The sequence below is a fragment of the Aptenodytes patagonicus genome, chromosome 6 (genome assembly GCF_965638725.1).
Source record: "Aptenodytes patagonicus chromosome 6, bAptPat1.pri.cur, whole genome shotgun sequence".
NCBI lineage: Eukaryota > Metazoa > Chordata > Aves > Sphenisciformes > Spheniscidae > Aptenodytes > Aptenodytes patagonicus.
Window position 1 is genome coordinate 63553368 of NC_134954.1, and position 25232 is coordinate 63578599.

At 41.7% G+C, this 25232-nt stretch overlaps 1 protein-coding gene across 1 annotated transcript in view; it reads left to right on the forward strand.

Moving 5' to 3' along the window:
* Window positions 1-22865, forward strand: part of PDIA5 (protein disulfide isomerase family A member 5) — a 103934-nt gene extending 81069 nt beyond the window's left edge. The window contains 3 exon segments of the mRNA XM_076340604.1: window positions 9174-9244; window positions 18416-18550; window positions 21621-22865. Of these exon segments, the coding sequence (XP_076196719.1) occupies window positions 9174-9244; window positions 18416-18550; window positions 21621-21701 (287 nt within the window). The 3' untranslated portion in view covers window positions 21702-22865.
* The last annotated feature ends 2367 nt before the right edge of the window (window positions 22866-25232 follow it).

Consider the following 25232-nt stretch of genomic DNA (forward strand, 5'->3'; position numbering starts at 1 on the left):
TGGGCTGGCACTGCAGAATTTTGATGTTAGCTCTGCCGCTAACTGGTTTCTCTCCTGCATTAGTGGTGCTCTTGCTTCAGGCTTGTGTTAGCGAGGTGCATTCCTGTTGGTGTAAGTAGTGCTGATGCCACAGAGCCCATTAACAGGCTGGTTTTGATAAAGGATGAATTTATAGAGTGGTCTCTGCAATCAGGCTGGCAGAACTGCTCTTAGTCCCAGTGTTTGTGTTGAGGATATTAATTAGCACCAAGAGAACAGTTTTAACTGCTCTCAACTCAGAAGTTGAGGCACTTCACAGGACTGCACATAGCTGTGATGGAAGTGCTCAGAGGTGGCTGTCGTGGAGCTGTGGCATTAAACTTAAATTTGTCAGGGTGTTCCAGCTCCTCTTGTTTTGTAAAACAGTATTCATGCTTTAAATCTGTCGCAACACTAAAATGTTACAGCTGCTTGAATTGGTGTGAAGATTACCTGTATATAAACAGCTCAGGCTTGTGAGAAGGGGAAGAGGAGGGAAGTGCATGCCCTTGCCCTGTGAAATTCTCTCCCTGCAGACACACAGCTGTGTTGGTGCAATGTCGTGTAAAGTCTGTGTGAGGTACATTAGGAGACATTTAACTATGAATATGCCACCCACCCTTATGCACTGTCGTCAAACCCATTTCCAATAAGATGCTTTTTCTGGTGATGCAACATTATCATAACAGGGGCTGCTTTTGAGCCTCACTTAGCGTAGGTGTAATTCAATGGTGCCTCCCCCAGTGCTCTGCCGGAACGCTGCTAACTCAGAGCAGTTTATCTTCTGATTTCCTGTTGCATCCACTGGCATGTTAGATGGCAAAATGATTTCATTTGCTCTTTAACTATGTTTGCAGTTAACCAAGGCTGATGCTGACTTGGTTAACCTCTGTTACCAGCTTCGTTTATGCCATGCGGGCCAATGACACAGTTTATCTGGAAAATCCAGGTCTGCTGGAACTGACACTTTTGTTCTGGATGTAATTATTGCTCTTTAACCCTTTCTGTCCAGAGGTGGCTTGCTGTACAGCTTTCCATCTTAAAGGATTGCTTGTTGCCAAATGCCAGGTGCGGTCACGTCATTTGTAATTCACTGCAGTCGGTCATATCCTTGCCTTTTGTAGTGGATGAAACAGTCCAAGAGTTTGTGCTGAGTCTTTCTCCTCACCTTTGCAATTTGGCCTGTTCTGATGACTTTGTTGCTGCTATTGCAGTTGTTCATGTCTAAGGCTGGGTTTCCAAAGATTTGATTTTTTTGTATGCCTCATCTCCTCTGTATACCCCCAAAGTGTTGCAAAATAAGAGTTCAGATAGCTTGGAAAAAAATGCATCAAAACCCACCAGCAGGCTGTGAAATTGATAGTAGGTTGCCTGTTGTTGTTAATAGTGGGGCAAGCCCTGGTTGACCTGATGCTTAACTGAAAACCTCATGACCTTTTTGAAATCAAAGGACAAATCGCCCTCCTTTCAATTACTAATATCTCGTGTCTTGGAAATATGATTATGCTACGTGTCAGGTCATGTCATAAAATGAGCTTTGGTTCCAGATGCTCAATTAAAAGGCCCTCCAATTCTCTACTGGCAGAACAAAAGCGAATTAACCTTTCTGTAATATCTCCAAATGCCTTTCTCAAATTTGCCTGTGGATTCAATAACTTCTGTAGCTACACGAATTGTGTTGGTTTAAGCAGTTATACCCATTTTCAGCTCTTATCTGTGCAATTACTGTCTGTGGCCTGTCTTTCCTTGATTGACCAAGTAATATTCTCATTTTAATTCTAGTTAATCACTTGGAACTCTTGAAGTGGAAACAGGCTTTGCTTTACTCTGCGGTCTACAAGCTCCCGGGTTTGCTTTGATAGCTGTGCAATGTGCTGCTTTCACTTGCTTAGAATTGCAGTCATTTAAAAACCAATAATGGGGGACGGTATCTACCCCTGTTATTTAGACGGTGATGATTTCAAGCAGAGATGAGGAATTGGAAAGTCATTCCCTGCTCTGCACTTTGCACACTGAGGGCTCCATCCCGCCACGTGCTGAGCCCTCTGAGGGCCTGATGGTTTTGCAGTTGAATCAATGGAGTCAGCACCTTGCAGCCCTGCTCCCCAAGCAGGATTGTGAACCCTGAAAGTCACTTAACCTCTTCCTGACTCCATTTAACCTTGGGTGTAATGACAGAGGGGGATAATCACGTCTGTCTCTCTTCAGGGCAATTTGAAGCGTAATTAATTGATACTAGTTAAAGCATTTGAGATCACCCGTTGAGAGGTACTAAAGGAAGCTGGGGGCTGAAGGGGGAGCAGAGCCCTTCCTCATGCTGAGGATAGAGCGCAGACAGCACAAATGCCACTGTCTCACAAACCACTAGGCTTTCAGATCTCCTCTAAGGAGTTGGCCAGGTCTTCGCTATGAACATACTGACAGTTTAAGTTAGTATATTTGATATGGAAACGGTCTACAACATTAAAATGTATGCATGTTTAAACTATCTCTTGGAAATATCTCATGTAAAACGTATGTACACCGCTTTGTTACTTTACTTACCAGATTTTATGAAGTACAAGATGCTAAAAGCACACATGGAAACAACATGGGTGGGGTTATACATCATTATGTATTAATGGTGGGCAAAAAGTATAAGGTAGTGCTTTCTGAAGTCAAAATGCCTGATCTGCACTGGTGTAGAGCCATTTTAGTTGGGATGCTCAGGTTAGGGTCCGCAGGGACTGTCGTCCTCACCTGACCTGTGGGGCAGTGCTGGCACGCTGAAGCTCCCAGCTGCTCGGGAGACAGTGATACCAGGACAGCAAAACCATATCACCTCTGTAGCAGTTTCAGCTCAGCAATGTGAGTCAAGGACAGGCTGCAGTCTGATCAGGTGGAGAACCACTGCGTGAAAGCATCTTTTTTAAAAAAACATTTCCTTTCAGACTAAAAATCACTAGTGGTGGGGAATGTGAATTTCCTGTCTGAATTTGACACAGCCAGCTCTGGAGGTTTCTTAGCCTTTGGCACCCAGCTTGAATAGCTCATTATAACGAAAACTAGACTGACGTTTCTCGATTTCTATCACTTCTTAATCTTTGCATTTAACCTATTGACACACTGAGCTTCCTGACTCCCTTTGCTGTGAAATGCACCTTCCACTCCTGTCTTTTTTTCTTGTGGGTCTTCTGAGCCCCCTCCAGTTTGAACTCATTCTTGATTTGTGGACCCAGAACTGCAAACAGCATTTTGGAGGTGCCAGGCATAAAGGCCCTCTCCACAGCTACTTAATATTTTCATTTATATATTCAGTGAAGTTCCTTTTGATAACTCCATCATTTTCTTTCAAAGCTATATTGCTAGTATTGTTTGGATTTCTTTTGCTTCTAATACATTTAAAGCCCCTTATATACTTAAAACATCATTATTACCTCTGCTGACTGTAGATACTGCTTTGATGTCCATTTGCTTCCTTTATCTTTTTGTACAAATTGTTAGCTTTTGATTTATATTCATTAAAAACAGCTTCACCTTTCTTCTATATGCTATGCTAATACAGCTTCCACTCTTCTAAGGAAACTGAATTAACCTTGTACTGTTCAGCTGTAGAGAGGTTATATTATATCACTGGGCTTTGTAGTTTCAAATCAAACAAAGCATGAAGTAACTTAAAGGACATTTTTCATATTTAAGCAAGTAGAAACCTGTGTTTTTTGGAAAGAGAACTTGATTCCTTTAGGCAATTCTGAACATTTCACACAATTTTATTTTAAATATAATAAGGTGACTATTGTCCAACACAGTGCATCTGTTTCATGTACTATTCTGGAGACATCTTTATAATTGCCATCTGGTCCTAATACTTTTGTACATTGAAGTTTTAAGAATCTCTAAGTTTTTCTTTTGACTCACTATCATCTCTAAACAATTCACTTGGTTAAAAAAAGAAACCCTGTCCAATGAAAAATTCTCCATTTGAATGTAATAAAGATATGTAGGTTATTCACTTGATTGTTCCATTGCTTTGAAATCCTCTTTGCATCCCTTCTGCATCCCATGGGACCCTGCAATTATAGGAAATGTTTACAATTCTGAATACAGGATATTATTTCTGTGGATTTATTGAATTGCTACCACAACATATGCTTGATTACTCTTATGTTTGGGGCAATGTGCACTTGGTTTTTAATATCAGTTTTGTGTGTTTCTTACCTTACCTGACAAATGGGTTTATATTGTTTTTTCCTAAGTCTGCTTTTTGTTTAAAAAAAAACAAACCACAAATATTTGCAAGGTGGTATGAGCACTTAGTAAGTTTTTCTATTTCCCCATGCAATATCTTTGTTTTACGTCATGTATACAAATGTTTTGTGGCATCATGTTGGAAACCACATCCAGCTCTGGAACCCTGCAGTTCTTAATTTCTTCAGAGTCCTCAAACCAGAGTTTCCATAAGGATGAAGCCAGCTTCTGTGCTGGCCTCTCCAACACCTTTCTGTGCCCAAACCAACACTAGCTCATTGGTTCTTTCTTCAAAGACACCCAGAGAAGATGCTGTACTGTGCGGTTGTTCCTGCTATCAGTAAATTCAGTCCATGGAAAATAAGCTGGGCTATAAATTTTCCATCACTTCATCTCCCAAAAGACCCACTAGCTTTCCTTTAAATGCCTCTCTAATTAGAGGAATCTCACTCCATCTCCCCCTCAGTGATGATGGGTCTGAATGAAGCCTGCTTACTTGATTTCCCTCATCTGCTATTCATCAGCATTGAATTTTTAGCCACAGAAACCATATTTTTCATGTACTGGATCAGTCGAGAACTACTTGGTTTTCAAGGTGAGGAATGTGACAGTGCCCACTGTGACTGTACTTCAGTGTGCCTTCCCAGCCCTTACCAACTTTACAGCATGAATGGTGGGAAAAAAACCTGTAGAAAATACTGGGTTCATGTAAAATTTTAAATTTGTAGTGCAAAGGCAAAGAGAACTTAGAACCCCTCTATTGCAGGTGTTCTCATATGGACCCACAGACCTGTGGTTTAAGCAGGCAGCCCTCATCACCCAGCAGGCTTCAGCAGTCAGGCAGAGCAGATACCACCACAGGCTGCATGGGGGGGCCTCCAGAGTGCAAAATTTTGAGCACAGAGAGGTGAGAACGTCTGGCCAGAGCTGTAATAAAGCTGTATCATTTGCTGATTGGGAACCGAGGATAGCCTTAACACATGCTACTGCATGTGTATTAGATGTCAAGCTCTCTTGCCTTCCTGCCTGGTGATGCAAGTGTGTTTCTGCATTAGGAAATGAAGTTACCTCAAGATTTGCAGAAGTGATTAAAGGTTTTGAGCGCCAGTGCTGGGATCCTGTGGAAAGGCTGGATGTTCTAGGAGCAGATTTCTTTCAGATTTCTCAAGGCAGGCACAGTTCACATCTGCCGTTAACCCTGTTGTGATCAAATTTTACAATTATGTAAAAACGAAGAAAGAAAATAGGTAAAGCAAAGCCCTGTACCTACATTAGAAGAAGCCTGTGAGCCTACCATAGCACCCAAATTATTCAACTGAAATGAAATGAAATTAATCTTCCCACTTCTTTGGTCCATAGTGGCTTACTGTCCTATAAATACTACTAATAAGGAGAGGACCTTTTGATTCTTGACACCTTACCCACACCTTCAGATGCCACCAGTTTAATCTCTTTCTATTGCAGCCCATCTGGAAAATCCTTTGTAAGGAGCCTGCACACTTCCTGTCCTCATGTAGAGTGCTCAGTACATTTCCTTTCTTTGCACTTTCAAATCTGGAAGATAGTGTTAACACTTAAAATAAATGTGTGATAGTGGGTGTGAAGAGGGAATAGGGAGAACAAGTTTTCCGTCTGTCAAAATGAAGATATCAACCTCTGCTTTTTATTTTTTTTGGCATGTGTGCTTTAAATAGAATGACTGGGTTGGGTGACTTCCAAGTGTTTGCTGCATTTGGCAATCCTTCTAAGTTGTAACAGATGAAGTTCTGCTATTCCATATGATGTGCTCCTTCCCCCTTTTTCGGTGACTCCTTGAAACTCCTTGGGAATTCAGCGTAGCATTCACATCTGTTCTGTGGATGGATGTCCAAGGCTAACAAAATGCCTACTGGACTTGGACTCAGCTCTACCAAAAGCCATATGGTTGTGTTTTAGTTTTGCAAGCACAGTGCAGTAAAGAAAGGAGGTTGGGCCAAGACAGAAGTGAGGGGAGGAGGGATGGAGCTTCAGATCAGTAAATGAAGGTAACTTTTGTCACTTGGTATTAGAGTGGGAAGATGAGAAGATCACAGAGAAGAGGAAATAAAAGCTGTGAGCATAGGTTCCTTTATCAGTTGTTTTGAATTACGCGGCGCTCCTCTCCTCTGTGTGGTGGTGTTAACCACAACCTCAAAGCACGGTTTGGTTTTGCCTACCTTCTCCAAATGCCGTAACAGTCTAGATAATCGGATGCTTCCTTTTGGCCTTACAAGATGTGCATCTTTGCTGAGAACCAAGCTCAACACCCTTCTCGATGCCACCTATTGAACACTATGCAGCAGCATGTGCAGTGGTGACTCGCTAGGGTAGAAGGGACATTGAGCAGCTGCTGATGCTCCTCTGAGCAGTCACCAGCTAAACGGCCACTCGGGCTGTTTTCTTACCCGCCATCTGTTGGCCCCTGTAAAATGTCAGCTTGCGTTTTTAATAGCCATTGGGTTTTTCTGTGTCTGAAAGAATATGCTTATTTGTTGAATCATGTTCTGGTTTTCTTGAAGAGTGTGGCTCATGGAGAGCTCTTACCTGCTGCAACTTCAGTGGGGGCTTAGAGAGAGGCTTTACCAAATGCCCTGTCCTCTGCAGATCCAGCACTTGCGAGGTGGGAAACACATCGACTGATGTATCATAAAGGTGTTAGGAATAAGAAGACGTGAAGTCTCATGTTTCTCTTGAAATATCTTTTATTGAGGGTTTGGAAGTTGCTGTTTGGCGAAATCTAAATTTCAAGCTTAAGATCATAAGCAGAAAGGGGAACCTGAAAGGTTTAAGTTTTTAGGAGCCTTTATGTTTTAGCGTAACAGTTGGAAGTGCTTTCCAGTAACTACAGCATGTAAGCATGTGGACTAGAACAAGTGTTCTTGTTTTAGGGGCCCTGATTTTTCTCGGGAATTCTTTTTAGATGTCATCAGTTCTGATTTATTTGTGTAGAGCAGCATTAACAAGTCAACCGAGGCAGTCACCCCACAGTACAGGAAATTATCCAAGATGTGTCAAGAGGCAGGCTTGACCCGAAGGCTTTTCAGTATCAGCAGATAGGACAGGCAAGTGGTGAGAGAGAAAATGGGTCACCGAAGTGGGCTGATGGAACCCTAGTCTCCTCCACCTCCTCCTTCTCTTCCTCCTCCTCCTTTTCTTTCTTGACTGTTTTCTCACAGGCAAATGCCGAACAACTCAACAACCTTAATAGTTTGCAAGCTGTAGAGGACCTGCACTATCTCCCACTGAAACACAGCTGCCATCAGGATAGACTGCCATTATGCTGCATAAAGAGTTTGGAGCCATTAGGATGGATTTGCAAAAGTGCCTCAGTTTCCCAGGAAATGTCCCCTTGACTTTTCGGTATTCTTAGTTACTGCATAGACTCTCAATGTATTTATACGCATGTGCGTCATTGCAGTGCTTTCAAAATCCTATTCTGAAGAAAAAAAATACTCTAAAATTCAAAGTAGTGCATGTAAGCAATGAAACTGCATTTTGGTGAAGATGAAAGGGGTGTTCAGCCTTTCCTTTGTGGAAAGGGGTGTGCAGTATTTATGCGCAGATACTGTTTTTCTTGTCAGCTAAAAGAGGGAGTACAGTTTATGAGAGGGTGGCTGCAAGCCTCCTAAGAGGGCATTTGTTCAGTACTGACTTAAAAGTGACATAGCTACTTGTTCATCATTGTGAAATACTGGTAAACAACAGTAGCATAAGCTGTAATTGCAGCTTGTGAGTAACTCATCTGTGCTCTGTTCTGCTCCTATCCAGAAATACTAGCAGGATGAACTCTTTTGCCTTTGCTAGCATTATACAGGCTTGACAGAAGTGTGTCCATTCCTTTTTTCCCTGCATCTAAGCAAAAAATAGTGTCCTGAATTTTTGCTTGGGAACAACCTCTTTATGTTTGAAAAAAATAATTTGTTACACATAATGCAGGTACTTTCCTTTTCAAAGCCTTACTTAGTATTGATATTTTGAGAGTCGTTTAGATTAATCATAGACAATAAACATTGCTTCTGAATTAAGAGCGCTCACATCTGAATCTTGAATCGAGAGAGCAGTTCTTGTTCCCCTTCTGTGGTTTCTTCTGAAATGTTTGAGTAAATTTAGTGTATATTTAAGCAAGGGATGAACTGGCCTTTTGTTCAATGCTGCGGTGGTACAAACAAGTATCGGCCCATCTCCCACACAAAGCTGTGGGGTTCTTGTGTGCTGTGTCTGTAAAACTTCTGGGGTTGCCCGTTTGTGGTGAACAGGAGGAAGGTCTCCAGGAAGGCCAGCAGCAGTCATCCTAACCTGGGACTGGATCTCTGCTCTCCGTAAGTGAAAGATGTGTAGCCTGTTGGACTTGCTTCTCTTCCTTCCCTTGTGTTCCCGATGGCTTGGCTCTAACACAGGCAATTCCCAAGCTCTTCTAAACGGTCCTGGCAACTTCCTTTCCAACTTCCAACCTCCTCCTGTTCACAACTGCGCTGTCTTTATTCCCGTGTCCAAATGTAGCTGGTATCTGTGGCAACAGCAGTAATAACCTATGTGGTAATACCCATGAGGAGGTACAGCAGCAGGGAAATGGTTTGTCCGTTTATGGCTAGTGATCTTAAAATGCTCTTAAAGGACTGGCGATAGAGAAAAGCCCCCTGCACCATGGTCCCTATATGGGATGTCATGTAACTGTAAGTATACACTTAAACTGCTTGAAGTCAGAGGGGTTTTAAACATGTGCTTAAGTTCGTGTAGCTGACACATGGTCTACAGTTGCCTTGTCCCCCTCTTCCCAGAACTGGAGAATTCTTGTCTAGAATTATTTTTAATAACAAATTTCCCACTAATTCACCTTGCATCTTGAGTTTGTCCCAGTATCTTATTTACAACTAATGTTTATGCTGTTTTTTTATTCCTGTGTCAAACAGGGTGTCCCCACTGTAAAAATGCCATTCCACATTTTACAACCGCTGCCGAAGTCTTTAAAGAAGATCGAAAGGTAACTTGCTGTTAATTATTTCTGAGATGTTTAAGAATGTTTTCCACCATTTGTACTTTATAAGGCTTTGCTTATTGATAAGGTGGTAGGCTTAGGTAGATAAAATTGCAGTTGCACTAATAGAAATGTATCTGCATCTTAGGGGTTGTATCTTTTTTGGTCAAACTGAGTTACACTTTTAACCTATTCTGTTTTTGTTAATTTGTTGTCTTTTCTGTTTAATTCTTTGTGTAAGAGTTCTTTTCTATGAAGCGAAACACATTCTTTCTCATTGAAAGATTAATAAAAGATAATTTACATCATCTCCATTCCCCTTCAACTTTTATCAGCCGTTGGCGTGCATGTGGAGAAACCACAAGTTTTGTGACAGTCCTGAAGACCTCAATCATATAACTAATCTTCACTTGCATAGCATAAATATATTTCTGTAAGTTGGCTGACTTGAGTGCAGGATGTCGGGCCCTTCTAGGACCCTCGTGCTTCTGTCTTGAAAATACATCTGATGGCTGAAGCACACCAGTTAATTTCCTTGCACCAGCTGAACCATGTTAACTGAGTGCGTGCATATCTGGGATTAAAAAACACCCACCTGAGCCACTGGATTTAACCAGATAACTAGCTAGAAACATTATTATCTTTGAGTGAACTGTATTTCATTCTGATCTCCAAATTTGTTCCAACTTCACGATTGCTTTGTGTTTAGGTGTGGCATGGAAAAGATTTGGCAATTTAATAGGGAAATTGCTCTCTACAGCTTCCCAAGGAGGGGAAGTGGAGAGGGAGGTGCTGATCTCTTCTCCCTGGGATCCAGTGACAGGACTCATGGGAATGGTTCAGAGCTGCGCCAGGGGAGGTTTAGACTGGACATTAGGAAGCATTTCTTTACCGAGAGGGTGGTCAAACACTGGAACAGGCTTCCTAGAGAGGTCTTCAGTGCCCCAAGCCCGTCAGTGTTTAAGAAGCACATGGACAATGCCCTTAACAACATGCTTTAACTTTTGGTCAGCCCTGAAGTGATCAGGCAGTCCCTTCCAACTGAAATAGTCTATTCTATTCTATATTCTATTCTAAATGAAGAGGTAATTTTGTAACAGTTATACCCCTATTAATCTGCCTGCTACCATAACAGAAGAATTTCTGTCGTGGGGGTTTTTTTTTTTTCCCTCTCGTCTTTTCTGTAACTCACATAAGATGCATCAGATTGACAAGAAACAAATCATTCTTGCATCACTGACTGCATAAAATTAGAAGTCCATCACTTTTGCCCTCTGGCACACAGAAGATTTAGAGGCATGCAGCTTTCAGTTCTCTTACTGCTGTAAATTTGTGTGCTCGGATACCTTTTGGTTACTTGTTTGTTTCCAAGATCTCTGAGAAAGTATCCTTGTTTTCCCGCTTTCCTGGTAGCTCCCAGTGAAGCCTCTCTTTCCTGAACTCATTAAAATTTCAGTCAGAGGAGATGAAGCAAATGTACCAAACAATGTGAAACTTGCTTATTAGAGCCCCAGGATGTATTAACAAGCAATCTGAATCATGGCACAGTTTACTGGACGTGGTGGTGGTGGTAAATGCAGGCTTGTGAAGCTTTTGGTTCAGGCTGCACATTATGAAAGGACTCCGAGAGCAGAGCAGTGATTGACGGTTGCAACTCTTGACTTCAGTTTAAGGCTGAAGTGGGGAGGTATAAAATGTAATGAGTTGGAACAGGAGAGCCAGTAAGGAATATTAAGGCTGGTACAGTTTCAAAGAGGTGTGTGCAGTTAGGGAAAACGATGTTATTCCACCCCAGTGACTTATGAAAGTGCCAGGGATTGATTATCTGGGGAGCCCTATTTAATTGTGTACAGCCATAACCTGCCAAGGTGCTTCTTGCTGCCAGTTTGTGCCCTTGTGGAAAAGAAAATAAACGTGTTTAAGACTTCAGAAGGGCACATGGCTGTTCCCACAAGCAGCACTGGGCATATTCCCATGTTTCAAACTGGGCTGAGCCTTCAAACTTTGACTAATTTGTAGTTCTGTACGGTTTCAAACTTCTGTAAAATTACTGCTTAAGAGGGAAGAAATATTTCTTCTTTCAAAAACAGGGAAAGATTACTAATTTTCATTTTTAGTCTGTAGTAGTGTCTTCCCCCCCCCCCGGAGAAAGGTTTTTTCACTTTAACAGAGTATGGTAGCATTTAAACTGTATCTTCTTTTCAATAGGGGTGGTCCTTTAATTAAACATTTAATTCTGCAGAAGCTAAAGAACAATCAAAAACATTCCAGCCTTGGATTGGTTATAAATGGTATCTTAAAAGGTATCCTTTGGGAGACTTTGAGTCTTTACATTGGAATTTTGAAGATGAGCAGAGCTTGAAGCTGTTAAATACGTGTCTTTGGCTCTGCAGATTTACTGTAAGGGGGTGGTTTGGGCACAGAAGCCCCCCCTCCCCGGGGCTGTGGTTAATGCTGTATACTTTTTCATCATCTGCACTGCTGGAGTTGGAGTTTAATAACATAATGCTCGGAATGTTGGCCCTAAATGTCAGTTCTTGTTGGCCACATCACTGCTGGTGGTTTTAGCAGAAATCCCGAGCCTGCTCGCTTGCCTAGGACAGTCGTGTGGCTATTGCAAAATACGGCTCTAGGTGTAACCCGTAAACCAGAGCCTCTGCGTCTTTCCATGTACCTGGAGAAATTCAGTGCCAGTAAGACCAGATCAGTGGAGAGGCTAGTCCAGTGAAGCAGTTAGCATATTGCTTTCAGTTATTTAAAAAGAAAAAAAAAAAAAAAGAAAAAGGGAAAAAAAGCCATCTGGAACATTCTTGCCTTGGGGCACTGTGGTCTTTGCATGCACCTGCCAGGGGAAAGCCTTTGGCCTGTGTTCCACAGCTCGAGTTTTGGCAATGACCAGTGTACGTCAGAAAATGCAAATGTGAGGGTTGTCACTTTGCTGAACAGATTGAAGAGCAGGAAGGCATGTTCGCTAACTACTCCAGAGACTCTTGAAAGGGCACCAGCTAAATCTTCAAAAAATCTGCATTCTGCCTTTTGGCTGATCCTAAAGTTCAGCTTGAAGGAACGGATTCGTGATGCTCCAGCTTCGATTTGCTGAAGGAAGGCTCTTGACTCCTCAAGGCCTCTCAGTAACAAATCTCTGGAACTCCCCCAAAGCGGCTGCTGTTTGACCAATCTTCTCCATTTTCACAGAAGACTGTTCCTGTACAAATGCACTGACCTAAATCAAAGCACTGCAACTGGGTTCTAGTGAGTTTGTACAGAAACAGCTGTGGCAGAGATTGCTGGAAAGAGTGCAGCTACTGGGGTGAGCTGGGGTGCAAGACAGCAGTGAAACTGGTGAGTCCCCAATGTGTATTGTGAACCATGGTTTGAACCATGGTTTAAAATCATTATACCAACCAAATCACTGTACAGAGTTATCCAAATGAATTAATACTTTAGTTTGGCCAAGAATTTGATCCCTATTTGCTTAAAAAGCATGTGTTGAATTTCTTTTTAATTAGACTCATTAAATATGGTGATGTTAGCACTGTACATCATGGTGCCTACTAATGGATCTTCCCTTTGCAAATAGGCCTGCTTTGAGAACAGCTGATGAATTGCAGCTATGGTAATGCTGCTATGGCACATCAGGGCAGCTAATAATGAATCTTCCATTTGCAAGGCCTTTCACGTTGAGAACAGTAGCTGGATTGCAACAAGCTTTAGCAGGCCAGCTCGTAACTGCCGTTAGGGTCCAGAACAGGTAATATAAATAGAAACCTATAGAGTAATCAGAGAAGAATGCACATCTGTCTTATTCCTAGGTGCTTTTAAGACATTTGGCAACAACAGACTTTTTTTTTCTAATAATCAGGTAATTGTCATCTGGAATTGACTATACTTTAAAAATGTTGCTTGGAAGCATTCTTTTCCATGCTGCAATTTTACTTTAATTTTTTTTAAGCTTATCATGTATCATTCCTCTCTCAAATCAATATTCAGTTAGTTATTCACTTCCATTTTCATAACAAAAGTCAATATTAGCTCCAGCAGAGATTTATTTCCTTGAATCAATAAACCAGTGTGTGGCAGTACATATTTTAATAGGAGAGCAACTAGGATTGCAGGGGGTATTTTTACTATATCATCGTATGGTGACTGGGAGACAAACTGTTAAAATGAAAGAGGTTTAAAAATAGAAAGGAGGAGTTACCTGGAAGGTCAAGGGATCCCACTTTCAATTTTCTACACATTTATTTGAACCGCTGGATGTAATTGTGTTCCTTACCTGCAAGATCTCTCTAGAGCAAAAAGTTGTTTCGTAATTCTGTTGGAAGGGAACTGTGATTCCTGATGTATGATTAGATGATACTGCAAGTACTTCTTTTTCCTTCTAACACTTACGCAGTAAAAAAAACCAAGGCATCGTCCTTCTGTTACAGTTGAGGCACACGGAGATCAATGGTCCCATTTTCAGCATAGCTCCACTTCTATTTAAGCGCCTAAATGAAAAGTTCTGATTTTTGTAACAGCTCGGTGTTCGTGATCAGACCACTTCATCTGAACAATATGCCATGCTCTATTTCCTTTTTTAAGAGCTCTTCAGAGCTGGTCATACGTTGCTCAGATTCTAATGCCGTGTGGAGTTAAGTTTGCAACTCTGTAGTTAAGCTTCCACTTCTTTGGTAAAACCATGAAATGTTGCTGTGGGACTTCCCTTTTCAGATAAAGATATTTTCCAGTCCAAGATGTTGCTAGAGTCGTGTTAAACTATACTGACTATGGAATAAAGGAGAAATGCATACTCATCTGGTATTATTTTTTAATTATTATTATTATGCATAATTATTATGCATTATTATTATGCATACTAACCTGGTATTATTAATTATTATAAGCTGCATACCAGTTGTGAGGAACTACCAATAACATTAAGAAAGCTGGATGTACTCCAAAGAACTTCCTCTGGGGTCCACAGTCTCTGATTGACTGTCTTTTCATTTGATAACTATTCTATTCCTGCTACAGCTACTGAACAGGATGGTGATAAACCTGAACAGCATTGCCTCTGGAGAGAGAACTTGTATATAATGGTGTATTGTCAATATCTAAGGCAGCGCAGCTTTGGGTTATGGAGAATCCATAACCCTGTGGAGTTTTGTGTGTGTTGCAGATATAGCACTTAGGGGTTTTTCATCCTGAAATGTTTTTTCAGTGGATTTTTTCCCTCTGGTTAGAGGAAAGTTAAGAAAGCTCAAGAAATTAAATTTTAGCCCTAACAATCAAAATCTCCATAAAATCAATCTTGTCTTCTGAAAGCTGTTACGCTGGGTTCTTCCATAGTGGACATATATATACACACACACGCACACACTCTTAAGTTTTACACCAGCGTTAGGAGAGTTTCTTGGTCTCACAGATTTTTAGAGGTTTGTTTCCCCCTCTTGATGAGAGAGAATTCATGAGAGGTGATGTCAAGTGTCTTGGCTCCTAAGGGATGTCTTACACTTAATCTGTCTGAAATTTCCGGTTGAATAAAGTTAGTGTTTTTACAAGGCAAAGCATATAGGTTTTGCTAACCTATGCTTTCCAGTGAAATTCCATTAACTTGTTGCTGGTAGTTGAATATGAAGATCATTTCTGAGAGTAATAGTCTCTAGAAGTCTTTAAGCACATTTTGGTAGAGGTTTTTTGGGTTGTTATTTTTCCTGACTCAGTTTCCTTCTTTAGCAATGCAGAAAAACTGATCGTTGCTAAGAAGGTTGAGAATGAGAGGAAAACCTCCCTGCAACGTATCACTGCTGACTTGAGCCAGGACTCAAGCAAAGCCTTTCTTTTTGTGGGCTGCATCTTTTTATGTGCAGCCTTTCAGTATAGTCATGAAGTAATTCACCCTAACTGAAAACTGCTGCAGGAGATTCCTCTACTAGAAATGGAGTTCAATATTCACGGTCCATGAAAACACAAACAGAATGAAGCAAAGGGCATCGGTGCTGTTTGCTGAAATACTGGTTATGTCTCGGAGTTCAGCTGTCTGAAGTTGATAGAATTGAGGTTGGAATTGGTCCTCAGTCCAGAAGCGTGTTTTGCTACAAGTGTTTTTCAGCATTACTTTTCTCTTCATGCAGTGCACTATATTTGATCTTCCGCTGTGAGACAGGCAAAACAATTAGGACTGTGATGCTATGGTAATGAGCGCATAGAGATGGTAGCAACCTCTATATTTAGGCTGCCTTAACATTTCCACTCTAAAGTAATCACTCAAGCTCTCCTAAGTACTCTTACTCAGCTACTGTTGGCAGCAGGCATTTGAAATGCAGCCTCGGATACAATCTTGGGAATTAGATGTCTCTCTATGAAATTTTGCTCGGGTCTGTATGAGTTACAAGGCTTTTGAAGATTGCTGTTTCTCTTCTCTGACTGGCTGTAAATGTATGAAGAGCTGGGCTCAAAATGATGTTTGCAGGAGCAGCGCTGAGTCCATGGGGCTGTGTGGGAGCTTGCATCAGGAGCATTTCAGAGAATGGCAAACCATGGACACGTCCTCCAAACACTGCTCCAGGTAGATGTGTCCCTCGCCATTAGACCTGTTAGATTAGGCATAGCATTAGGCTAATGTGACTGTTGCAGGCAGACTTAAACTGGAATCTGTGTGCATTATTTCAGTGCACAGCAAATGGACAGATGGACCAGCTTAGACTTCCATGTGCTGTAGAGGAGAGCTGTATCTCAAGCAGACTACTAAGCATTTCTTTCAGAGGCCACCTCCTTATGGTCCCTCAATCATCTATTTTGAGGTAACAAGATGCACTGCACAAGGTTAACAGTGGCTTATAGCATTGCATTCCTCCATTGCACCCTCTCCTCACTGGGGGCTATTCTCACAAAAGCCTTTTGTAAATGAAATTGGGCTCTTTGCTTCAACGAAAGCCAGTCTAGATGTTTTCAGAGAGGTACAGATAAAGGGGGCTTCTCTTCCTTCCAATGTACTAAAACCTAATTTTCTTAATCTCCGAGACACTATCTAAGAACAGATGGGTCATCAGTCACAACAGTTTCATGCCTCAGACCAGCTACTAAGATCTGGATGAGTGCACATATACCTTCCCCTTTTTCTGGCTGTAATCTCTCCCTGTGTGGTATTTAGAGCAGTGAGGAAAAAAAAGAGTTTTATTTATTCTTCCTGTTTTCAGGAAACTAGGACTTCCAGTATTCTTTCTACATTAATACTGTGACATGAAATAAATGTTTGTCTCCCTCGTAAGCTTTCCTTTACACAGAAGTAGCCAACAGGGCTCTAAATTTTGGCTGGCTGCTAAGGTCAGGAAGGCATAAATACTTAGATGAAACTCTCTGCAGTGTATTGTTCCTAACTTTTCATTTTAACTGGCCCTGAATGAGTAGGAGTCTTTCTGTTTACAAAAAGAAAAAAAGGAAAAAAAAGTGATCATATGTGTGTTTAACAGCTCGAGAGAGTCCTGTTTCTGTAATAGCCTTATTAATGTTTAAAATGGGAAAACAGAAACCAAATATTTAAGGTAAGAATACTGCTCACTTTAGATAGTGCTTTCCATCTGAAGATAGACCCAAGCGAGATCTTACCGAGTATTGTCTTGTCAGGCTTTCAAAGCCAAAACAAAACAAGCAAATTAACTGAAGTTGGCTTTGCCAATCTCTTTAATTACTGCTAGGATAATGAGATCAGGTTTTCTCGTTTTGACAGTGTCACCATGAAACTGGAGGGCATTGTGGAATATTAAGTGATCTTTTAATTATGGAAGAACAGTTCAACTGCAACCCTAAAGTCATGCAAGCGAAAGGTATTTTGATCAGATTGTTTGAAGGAGGCTCATGGAACGGAAATTTCAAGTTAAGATGTGTCTGCTATGAAATTAGCACTTGATACATTGTAACCCACAATTGCAAAAATCATTCCTCTAATTTGTTTGGGTTTTTACATAGCTTGTACTTAAACCTGCTTGCTCTTCAGCAGAGCATGTAACGGGGCTGTGAAGGCAAGCCTGCGTAAGCAGCAGTGTACGTTCAGAGCCAGAACTGCCGCTCGCGGGAACAGTCAGTGTGAAATCACAGCAGAGGGCTCGGCTGCTTTAAGTAGAAGCTTATGAATTGCATTTTGTTTCAACATCAGAAATGTTAAGTGCAGCCCCTCCTCAATACTTCACAGATTCAGGTTTCAAATGTCAAATGCTCTAAACTAGGGTTAGCCTGAGCTGATGCTCTAGGGCTGTGAGGTTGCGCTTCCTCGCTCTGCCTGTGCTGAAGCAGGCAGGGATGGAGGGTGTTGCTCTGCTGCCAACAGGCTGAGAGCACGGCAGGCTGTTTCCTACTCAGGGTTTGTTTGTGTGACAGTAGCATCTAGAGGTTTCAAAAGGAATTAAAGCCCACTTTGCTAATGGCTGCACATAACATACAGTCCCTACCTTAAAGGATAGACTGAAAAAAGACAGGAAAGGAAACATAAACCCAGGCTGAGATTGCAAGCAAGCAACCTTCTTCTCTATGTGCATTACTTGGTAGACAATGCTCTGGCCTCTTACCCATCCCTGTTTGACCTTGCGAGAACCAAATGGAGTTTACAAAAGCTATTTGGGGTATCTATTAATAGCCTGCATAAGTGACCAGCCATGTTTGTCCAAGAACAGAAAAGGTAACTTTTCCAAGCATTAGCCATGCCACAGGAAGGAGATTGGGTTAGGTGGGTCATTACCATTATCAAAGTCACCCTGTCGCTGTTCATCAGTTAAAACCAAAGTGCAGGAAAGATATTGCAGCGTGACAGAGCTGTGACTGCCATGCTTGGATTTGGTTTTACTAACACAGCCTCTGGATTTCCCATTTGGAATCTAACGCAGTGCTCAGTGGGGAGGCTAGGAAGGTGATTTTCTGCTGTGTGGGTTGAACGTGCCTTGCAGCTGCGTAGGCCAGGTGCTGTGCGAGCAGCGCAGTGTTTCATTGGGAGGGAGCAGGCTTCTGCTCTTCCATTCATGTGGCTTGACCTGATGACCACCCTCTGATCTTCCTCCACAGCTGAGCCATTACAAAAGCCGTTGCGTTTTTGGCGGAAGACTTGGGTCTCTCCTAGTGTTAAGTCTAAGCTGCAGCGGCATAACCGTGAAGCAGAGTCTTGCTTTGTCTTCTCCTGCCTCATGCTGATCACTTGCGTTTCAGATCGCCTACGCTGCAGTGGACTGTGCCAAAGGACAGAATCACGACCTGTGTAAGCAAGAGGGGGTTGATGGCTACCCCACCTTTAACTATTACAACTACGGGAAATTTGTGGAAAAATATACCGGAGAAAGAGGGGTAAGTGAAAGCAAGAGTCATCACCTGATACAGAGAGGCAGGTCTCCTCTGTCTGTACTGCCTTGCAAATGAAAACTGCAGAGTAAGTTTTTACCATGCTGGAAGGATGTTTAACTGCTTCTGTTACTGTCTTACATGGATGAAGTCATTGTGTACCACACCCCTGTACTCTCTGCATTAGGAACATACTTGCTCTATTTTAGGAACGTGAGAAGAGGAAAAAGGATTAGAATTGGTAATGCTTTGTTGTATATTTTATTCTTTAAGCTAAAGTCTGCAAGTGAATTTGGACCGAGTGAAAGTGAAGGGTTTATTGCATGGGCTGCTGCTAGGTGCAGAAATGCCAGAAAATACAGAACTTACTCCTATCAGTTCTGGATCTGGATCGCACATATACTGCAAACGTGTTATGGGTCCGCCAGGCTGCCAAATGGTGACAATCCATTCGTTTTATAGCAGGGACAAAGCTGTCCTTTGGAGACTGGGGGAAACTAAATATCTCATTTGCCCTGAATCAGATTCACTCCTGGAGCTCAGGATGGAAAGACAAATTGTGCCATCTAGCCCATGGGCTGAAGTTTCATTCTTTTGTCCTGCTGTGGTCAGCTAATTATATGCTATGAGTACAAGGGGCAGAAATGGCATAATGCCTTTCGTGGTTGTAAAGTGTCTGAAAATAAGGGAGCAGTCCAATTATTTGTGTGCATTCTTTGTCATAACCTCCTAGAGGGAGGTTACTCCTCAGCAGTGATTGATTGCCTGGAGAAGCTAGGGTCTGCAAGAAGAACTTGGGGTCTTCAAGCCGTCCAGTGATTTTGATAAAAGAGCCTTACCTGAAAGTTATTGCTGCTATTACAGCTCACTAAATTATAGAGAAGCATGACGAAAAAAGCCAAATTCTGAGGTTCTTTGTCAGTCAGGATCTTAGGGAAGTCTTCATGGAGCTTCGCCTCCCAGTTTTCTCCGGCATTAGGACCCCAGTAATTACCATTTTATGGTGCTGATCCAGGCATTGTTATGGATACTGTGTTTAGTTCTGATTGTGGATCTTTTCTTAAAAGTAAAGATGGGTGCAGTAGCCAACAATTAAGTAAAATTTCAGCCACAATTTTTGTATTTCTAACCCATACTTACAGAAATGATACGTGAAAGGAAGGATCTGTGGTGGCTGATAAAAAGAATTTAGCAAGACGGGAGTGCTCTGAGGCCACAGCAGTTGGGAGATGATTATCCCTATGCTGGAAGGTGGACTGACTAATCCCCTACGTGCAGCCAACCCTCTTGGGTAGAATTAAATTACCCAACAGGAACATCACAATCTCTTTGCTGCTGACAACTGTGTTCCCCCTCCACCTCTCCTGGGACCTCTGGTCTTCTGCTTGTGCAGCATCAAATTAGGTTTTGTTATCTCCTATCATGGTAACGCTGGAGGCAGTGCTTAGCACAGTGCCTTCCATGGAGTTTCCAGGTCTGATCACAAATCTGTTTCAGTAACAAGGGATTGCACTGTTAAAGGATTTCTCATCAGCATGACAACACCTTTTGAACCACCTTGGCCGACCACCTCATACTTTGCAAAAGAAATCTCAGGAGAGAGCAGTGGGAGCCAGGGGACCTGTTTTCTGTTCCTGATTCTGGCACTAAATCAGTAGATGTCCATGGGCATTTAGTTCACTGTTATCATCATTTCACATGGGCAGGGAGAGGGATGTCAGCTGCCGTGGGAGCAACATGACATGCTACAGCAGGAGTCGTGGCCAGTAGAGCAGAAGCTCTCAGCTCCTTGCCACCCCACACTGGAGCACTGGCTGTCGGGAAGAGCATGACCCCCAGCAGTAGCCTGTAAGGGGTCCTCCACACCTCCAAGGGAATTGCAGTTCCAGAGTAGAGATTTTAGGGCATTTCATCCCAAGCAACTCGAGCAAGGAAGAATCAGGACACCCTCTGACCCAAGTGTACTTTAAATGACTTCCAGACACACAGCTTTGAAAACTGGGGTCTTTTCATGGGGGCTGTTGATTGCCAGATGTCTCCAGATGACGTATGGCCAAAACTTGTCACTTCATTTTTTTTTTTTTTCCCTTCTCACCAGCTACCTTAGCTTTCAAATAGTGAATAGTTTTAGAAGAGTGTTTTGTTGTTTAACCTTCTCAAAAGCTTCCCAGCTTTGGGGTTTGGTTTTGTTTTGTTTTGTTTTGTTGTTCCCCAACATTGTTTGAAGTCAAACTTTGACTTCTGTTTGTTGTTCTCTACCTCTTTGTATTTTCCCTTTTTATGTCCAGTTTTGACTGGTGTGTTTCAGGATTGCTTAAAAGTAAAAAATGGTCCCATTGGGTGGGATCAGTTGCCCAGACAACTGTAGTGTTGGTGTACCAGTAGACAGTGTGTTCAAACACAGGTGTTCACACCTCCACCCTTCTGAGCCTTTTGAAATGCCTGCGAGTTGTGCTCAGAGCTTTCCTTGGAAAAGGAAACTGCTGGCATCCAACAGCCTTAGACAATCAGAAATCCTAAGTTGTTGAAATACAGAGGTCAGCATCTAGGCATCCAGGTATGAAATTGTTTGACAATAATTTTGATAGTAACTTGAAAAAATGTAATTCCCATTATCTGAATGTGTGGAAAAGGAGGAAGATCACGAGCAAAACTGTTAAGGGATGAGAAACAGTGGCGAATGTGTGTATAGCCAACAAATGATCCACTACCTGCTTTCAAAATGACACATGTAGCATACAAATGCGGCTTGAAAACGTCTTTGAGTGTTTTCGACAAAAAGGCATCAATGGCACTTCTAGGGACAGATTTTACCTTGTCCTGTGAGTTTTAGGGCCTTTCTCTCTGCGTCCCATCTCTTCAAAGTTTGACATGTGGAATCTGCATGGATATTTTCCCCTTGCATTGCAGCGGAGTGGCACTGGACCAGAGCACTGCACAATGAGGCAACACAGAAGCAGTAACTGCTCCTTAGTTTATATTCTGCAGTGGGATACAGAAACTAAAAGTGTTCTTGACGCGTTGTTTTGGTTTGTTTGTAAAAATATGACCCATATTTTTCTTTCTTCAAAACCAGGAGTCTGGATTCACCGCTTTCATGCGAACCCTGAGAGAAAGAGACCATGAAAGAGTAGGAAAGAAGAAGGATGAGTTGTAGTTTCTGCCTCAAAAGAAGCTTTCTGCTGCACTGTGAATGGTTCCAGGTCTTTTGTTAATGCACCTGAGACTTCACGTATTCTCAAGACAGAGACTTTTTTTTATAAACAGCCATGGCCATTTTGTACAATTTTGAAATAAAGTGAAACCACTTGATTTTTAAAAGGAAAATAAATTAGAATGTTGCCATAATGTTTTAAAGAAAACTTAGCATTTTCTCTCATGTCGTGAGACTATGCCCACTGACACTCCTATGCAATATTTTTGTAGTCTGTAGTGTGTCTGTAGGTGATGTTGTTTGATAGGGTGATTTTTTTTTTTAAAGGTATTGCAGTACATGTAAAAAACAAAGGGGAGGGGACATGTTTTTTGGTTTGTTTTTTGTTTTTAAACCAGTGAAGGAAAATGGGACTTGTAAGACACAGATTTATCCAAATGCAGTTTTACATTCTTGTGAAATAGTTACATGTTCTTCAGTGAGATTTGGGGGAACAATTTTAAGGTGCTCAGGGATAAATAAGGTATCTGAGTTAATGAAGACATTAACATTGACCAGTCCAGATCTGTTGATTTCTCTTAAATCTCTCTGGTCTTTACATCAGGACTGTTTACACACCTTTATAGAACGTATTGAGTGAATTAAGCCAAGTATCAAAAATCAGCAAAGCGTGGGTAAAATTAAACTAAACCCTCCTTTTTTTGGCGTCAATATTGTCAAATGCATCTGTAAGTTATGGCAGGAGTGATTATCTTATAGGGGTATACAGTTACCCTTATAGGGTATACAGTCTCCCTTCAAATTACGATTGGGCCATATCAAATATGTGTTGGAAATTGTTATGTTCAACTCTTTTGATAAATGCATAATACTTTTGATAATGCAGTAATTATGTTTATTGCGTGTTTACGTTCCAAAAGTTTATCTGCATTCACATGTGGGATTTTTCCTTTTTGCTCTTTAAGGAGTTGCATAAACAATCTCTCTGACAAAAATCATCACTGTAAAACCTGTATTAGCAGCAGTTGAAATGTGTTACGCTCTTGATGCTTAAAAAAAAAAAAAAAGACGTTGATCTGGAGGTACGTATGTCTTCACAGGAGGGGAGAGGGAGGGGCAGGAAGTTGTGATTCACTTTGAACTAAAAATAAAATTTACAAAAGACAAGTATTTTTATCATTAATTAGCCTTGTTCAGCTTCTTCCCTGCTGGGTGAACAACCGTAGCTGGTGGTGGTTTAGGAAGAGCCAGCGCACACAGGACGGGTGCCCACCACCCCTTTGCTGGGGACAGCCCGGTGTCCAGGTGTGCTGGGCAGTACGGCGGGGTGTTCGGCGGTGCAAGGGTCGGCCTCCATCTGCCTTGGCACTCAACGGGTGAACGAAACAGCTTTTTACAGTGAAGAACTGTGCCTTGGGTCTGAAATCTTCCTCTTGCTCCTCAGTCTGCCCATCTCATTTCCTTTTGCTAGTTTGGATCCTCGGCGAAGGCCGTGCTAATGGACAACTCGGTGCTGTGCTACTCAGGAGGTGAATGGCGTCTTACCTCCTCCCTGGATATTTTTTCCTCCTCTCTCTTGCCCAATTAATGGCACTGTATGCTTGGCAATCATTAAGCTGCTGAAGCCATTAGTGAGTAATCTGGAATACCGGTAGCCTGATTGGCCTTGTATGGTAGCCAGCTTGTTAACCATGACATCTATTTGAGCGGCGATGGAGCTGTGCCAAGTATCTTCTCTTATTAGGCACCTGATGAGTCTCTTCACTCAAAAAATCAGCTGCCTGGTAGGACATAATATCCTAGTGTGAAAGTAGCTTAATTTATTAAGTCTCTTACTGTGTTTTTTTTTTTCTTTTCTGTTAGCATAGTTACTTCATGTTGTGTTTAGTACTTTTGCATAAGATCATGGCAATTCTTTCTTTCAAGCTATCCTCACATTAGTAGCAAGCATTCTGCCCTGCATTTAGGAAATAATACATATTGATGCCATTTGAATTCAAACAGGAATTCTATTGTTTACCAGCAAACTATCAAGTATGATCAGTCCAGAACTTACTGCATTTTTTTTGATCTCGGAGTCAAAGCAGCTGGCATTAAAGAAATACAGTCTCCTGAGCATTTCTGTGCATAGGCTGTGCCTATGTTTGTGCTAATTGCTGAGAAATGTAGACTTCTTAAAAAAGAAAAAAAAATCATAGCTTGCCAATGGTGACATCACTAGTCAGGATCATTCTGAATTATAGGCTTTAGTAAATGTTTAGGATAGGACAATTGCACACTGTGCTTCAGACCAGTAATTCCTTACAGCTGGTTACACCATAATAAAATGAAAATTAAGGATTCTCGTTTTCTCCTTCAGTCTTTTGTCAGTTACTTCTTGGACTCGGGAATTCATTTTTTCTTGGCTAATCATGTGTTAATGCACAAATATAAAATATTTGAGAATAATTTACCTTCTGTTACAGGGTCATGATTCATCTGGTTTATGGTCAGAATGGTCTTGGAAAAATACAGTTTTGAACACCATAAACGATTACATCAAATGGCTGACAAAAGCCTTAGTTACTGTGAACTAGAGTGTGCCATGAGCTCGGAGCTTTGCTTCCAAGCCTTTTTAATTAGTAGACCAGGTCTGGATCTCCGTTACACTGTTGTAATTCTGTTGCCTCCAGTAAAGCAAAAATTGGTGTTTATATTTGCTAGTGAAGTCAGTTTATGTTTGTATTTGCATCAGTCAAGTTGAAATTGAAATACTTTATTTTTTTCCACAAACTGTGAATGAAAAGTATGTTGTATGTAAGAGCTCTTATTTTGTGTAATTAAACGGTTGGTCATTTCACACATTCAGACTTCCCAGCCCATCATAGTAGATGCATAGCCCGGGCGTTCATAACCACATAGGAATTTCTGCCGTGGTTAAAAGTGAGTAATCTGGGCTTTCAAATCATGAATCGTTTATCAACTTCATTGCTGATAACAAATGGTTTGCAGTGAATCAGAGATTCTACTCTTGCAATTATGGTTTGGTCTTTCAGCTCTTTTAAGGTGTGATTCAAAGATCTTGGACATCTGCTACACAGTTAACCCTAAGCAGATTACATCTTGTTGAGGAAGGGTAAAACGTGTACAGCACGGAGAGGCTGAGCAAGGATTGTGTATCACTTTGTTCCTCAGCGTTGGCTTAAAACAAGATAGGAATAGCCCACAGGTCTGTGTTAGTCCTGTTGCGTAGTTGGACCAAGAGACGAGGGGGAGCAGGACCAAGCGTTTTGTGCAGACTGGTAGCAGCTGGCTAGGAAATGGTTTTCCCATCTAATGAAAGAGCCTGAGATCTTGGATTTGTTTCATCCACCAAAAGGAGGGAAAAGGGAGCCCGGACAAGATCCCAGGAGAGTGAATACTCTGGGATATGGGAGACCCAGATTGGAGTCCCAGAACGAGCATGATCTTACATCCCAGTCCCCTGCAACCCAAGAGGATAATTTGGCTTCTGTTGTAAAGGAGTTTTCCATCTATCTCTGACCCAATAACTAC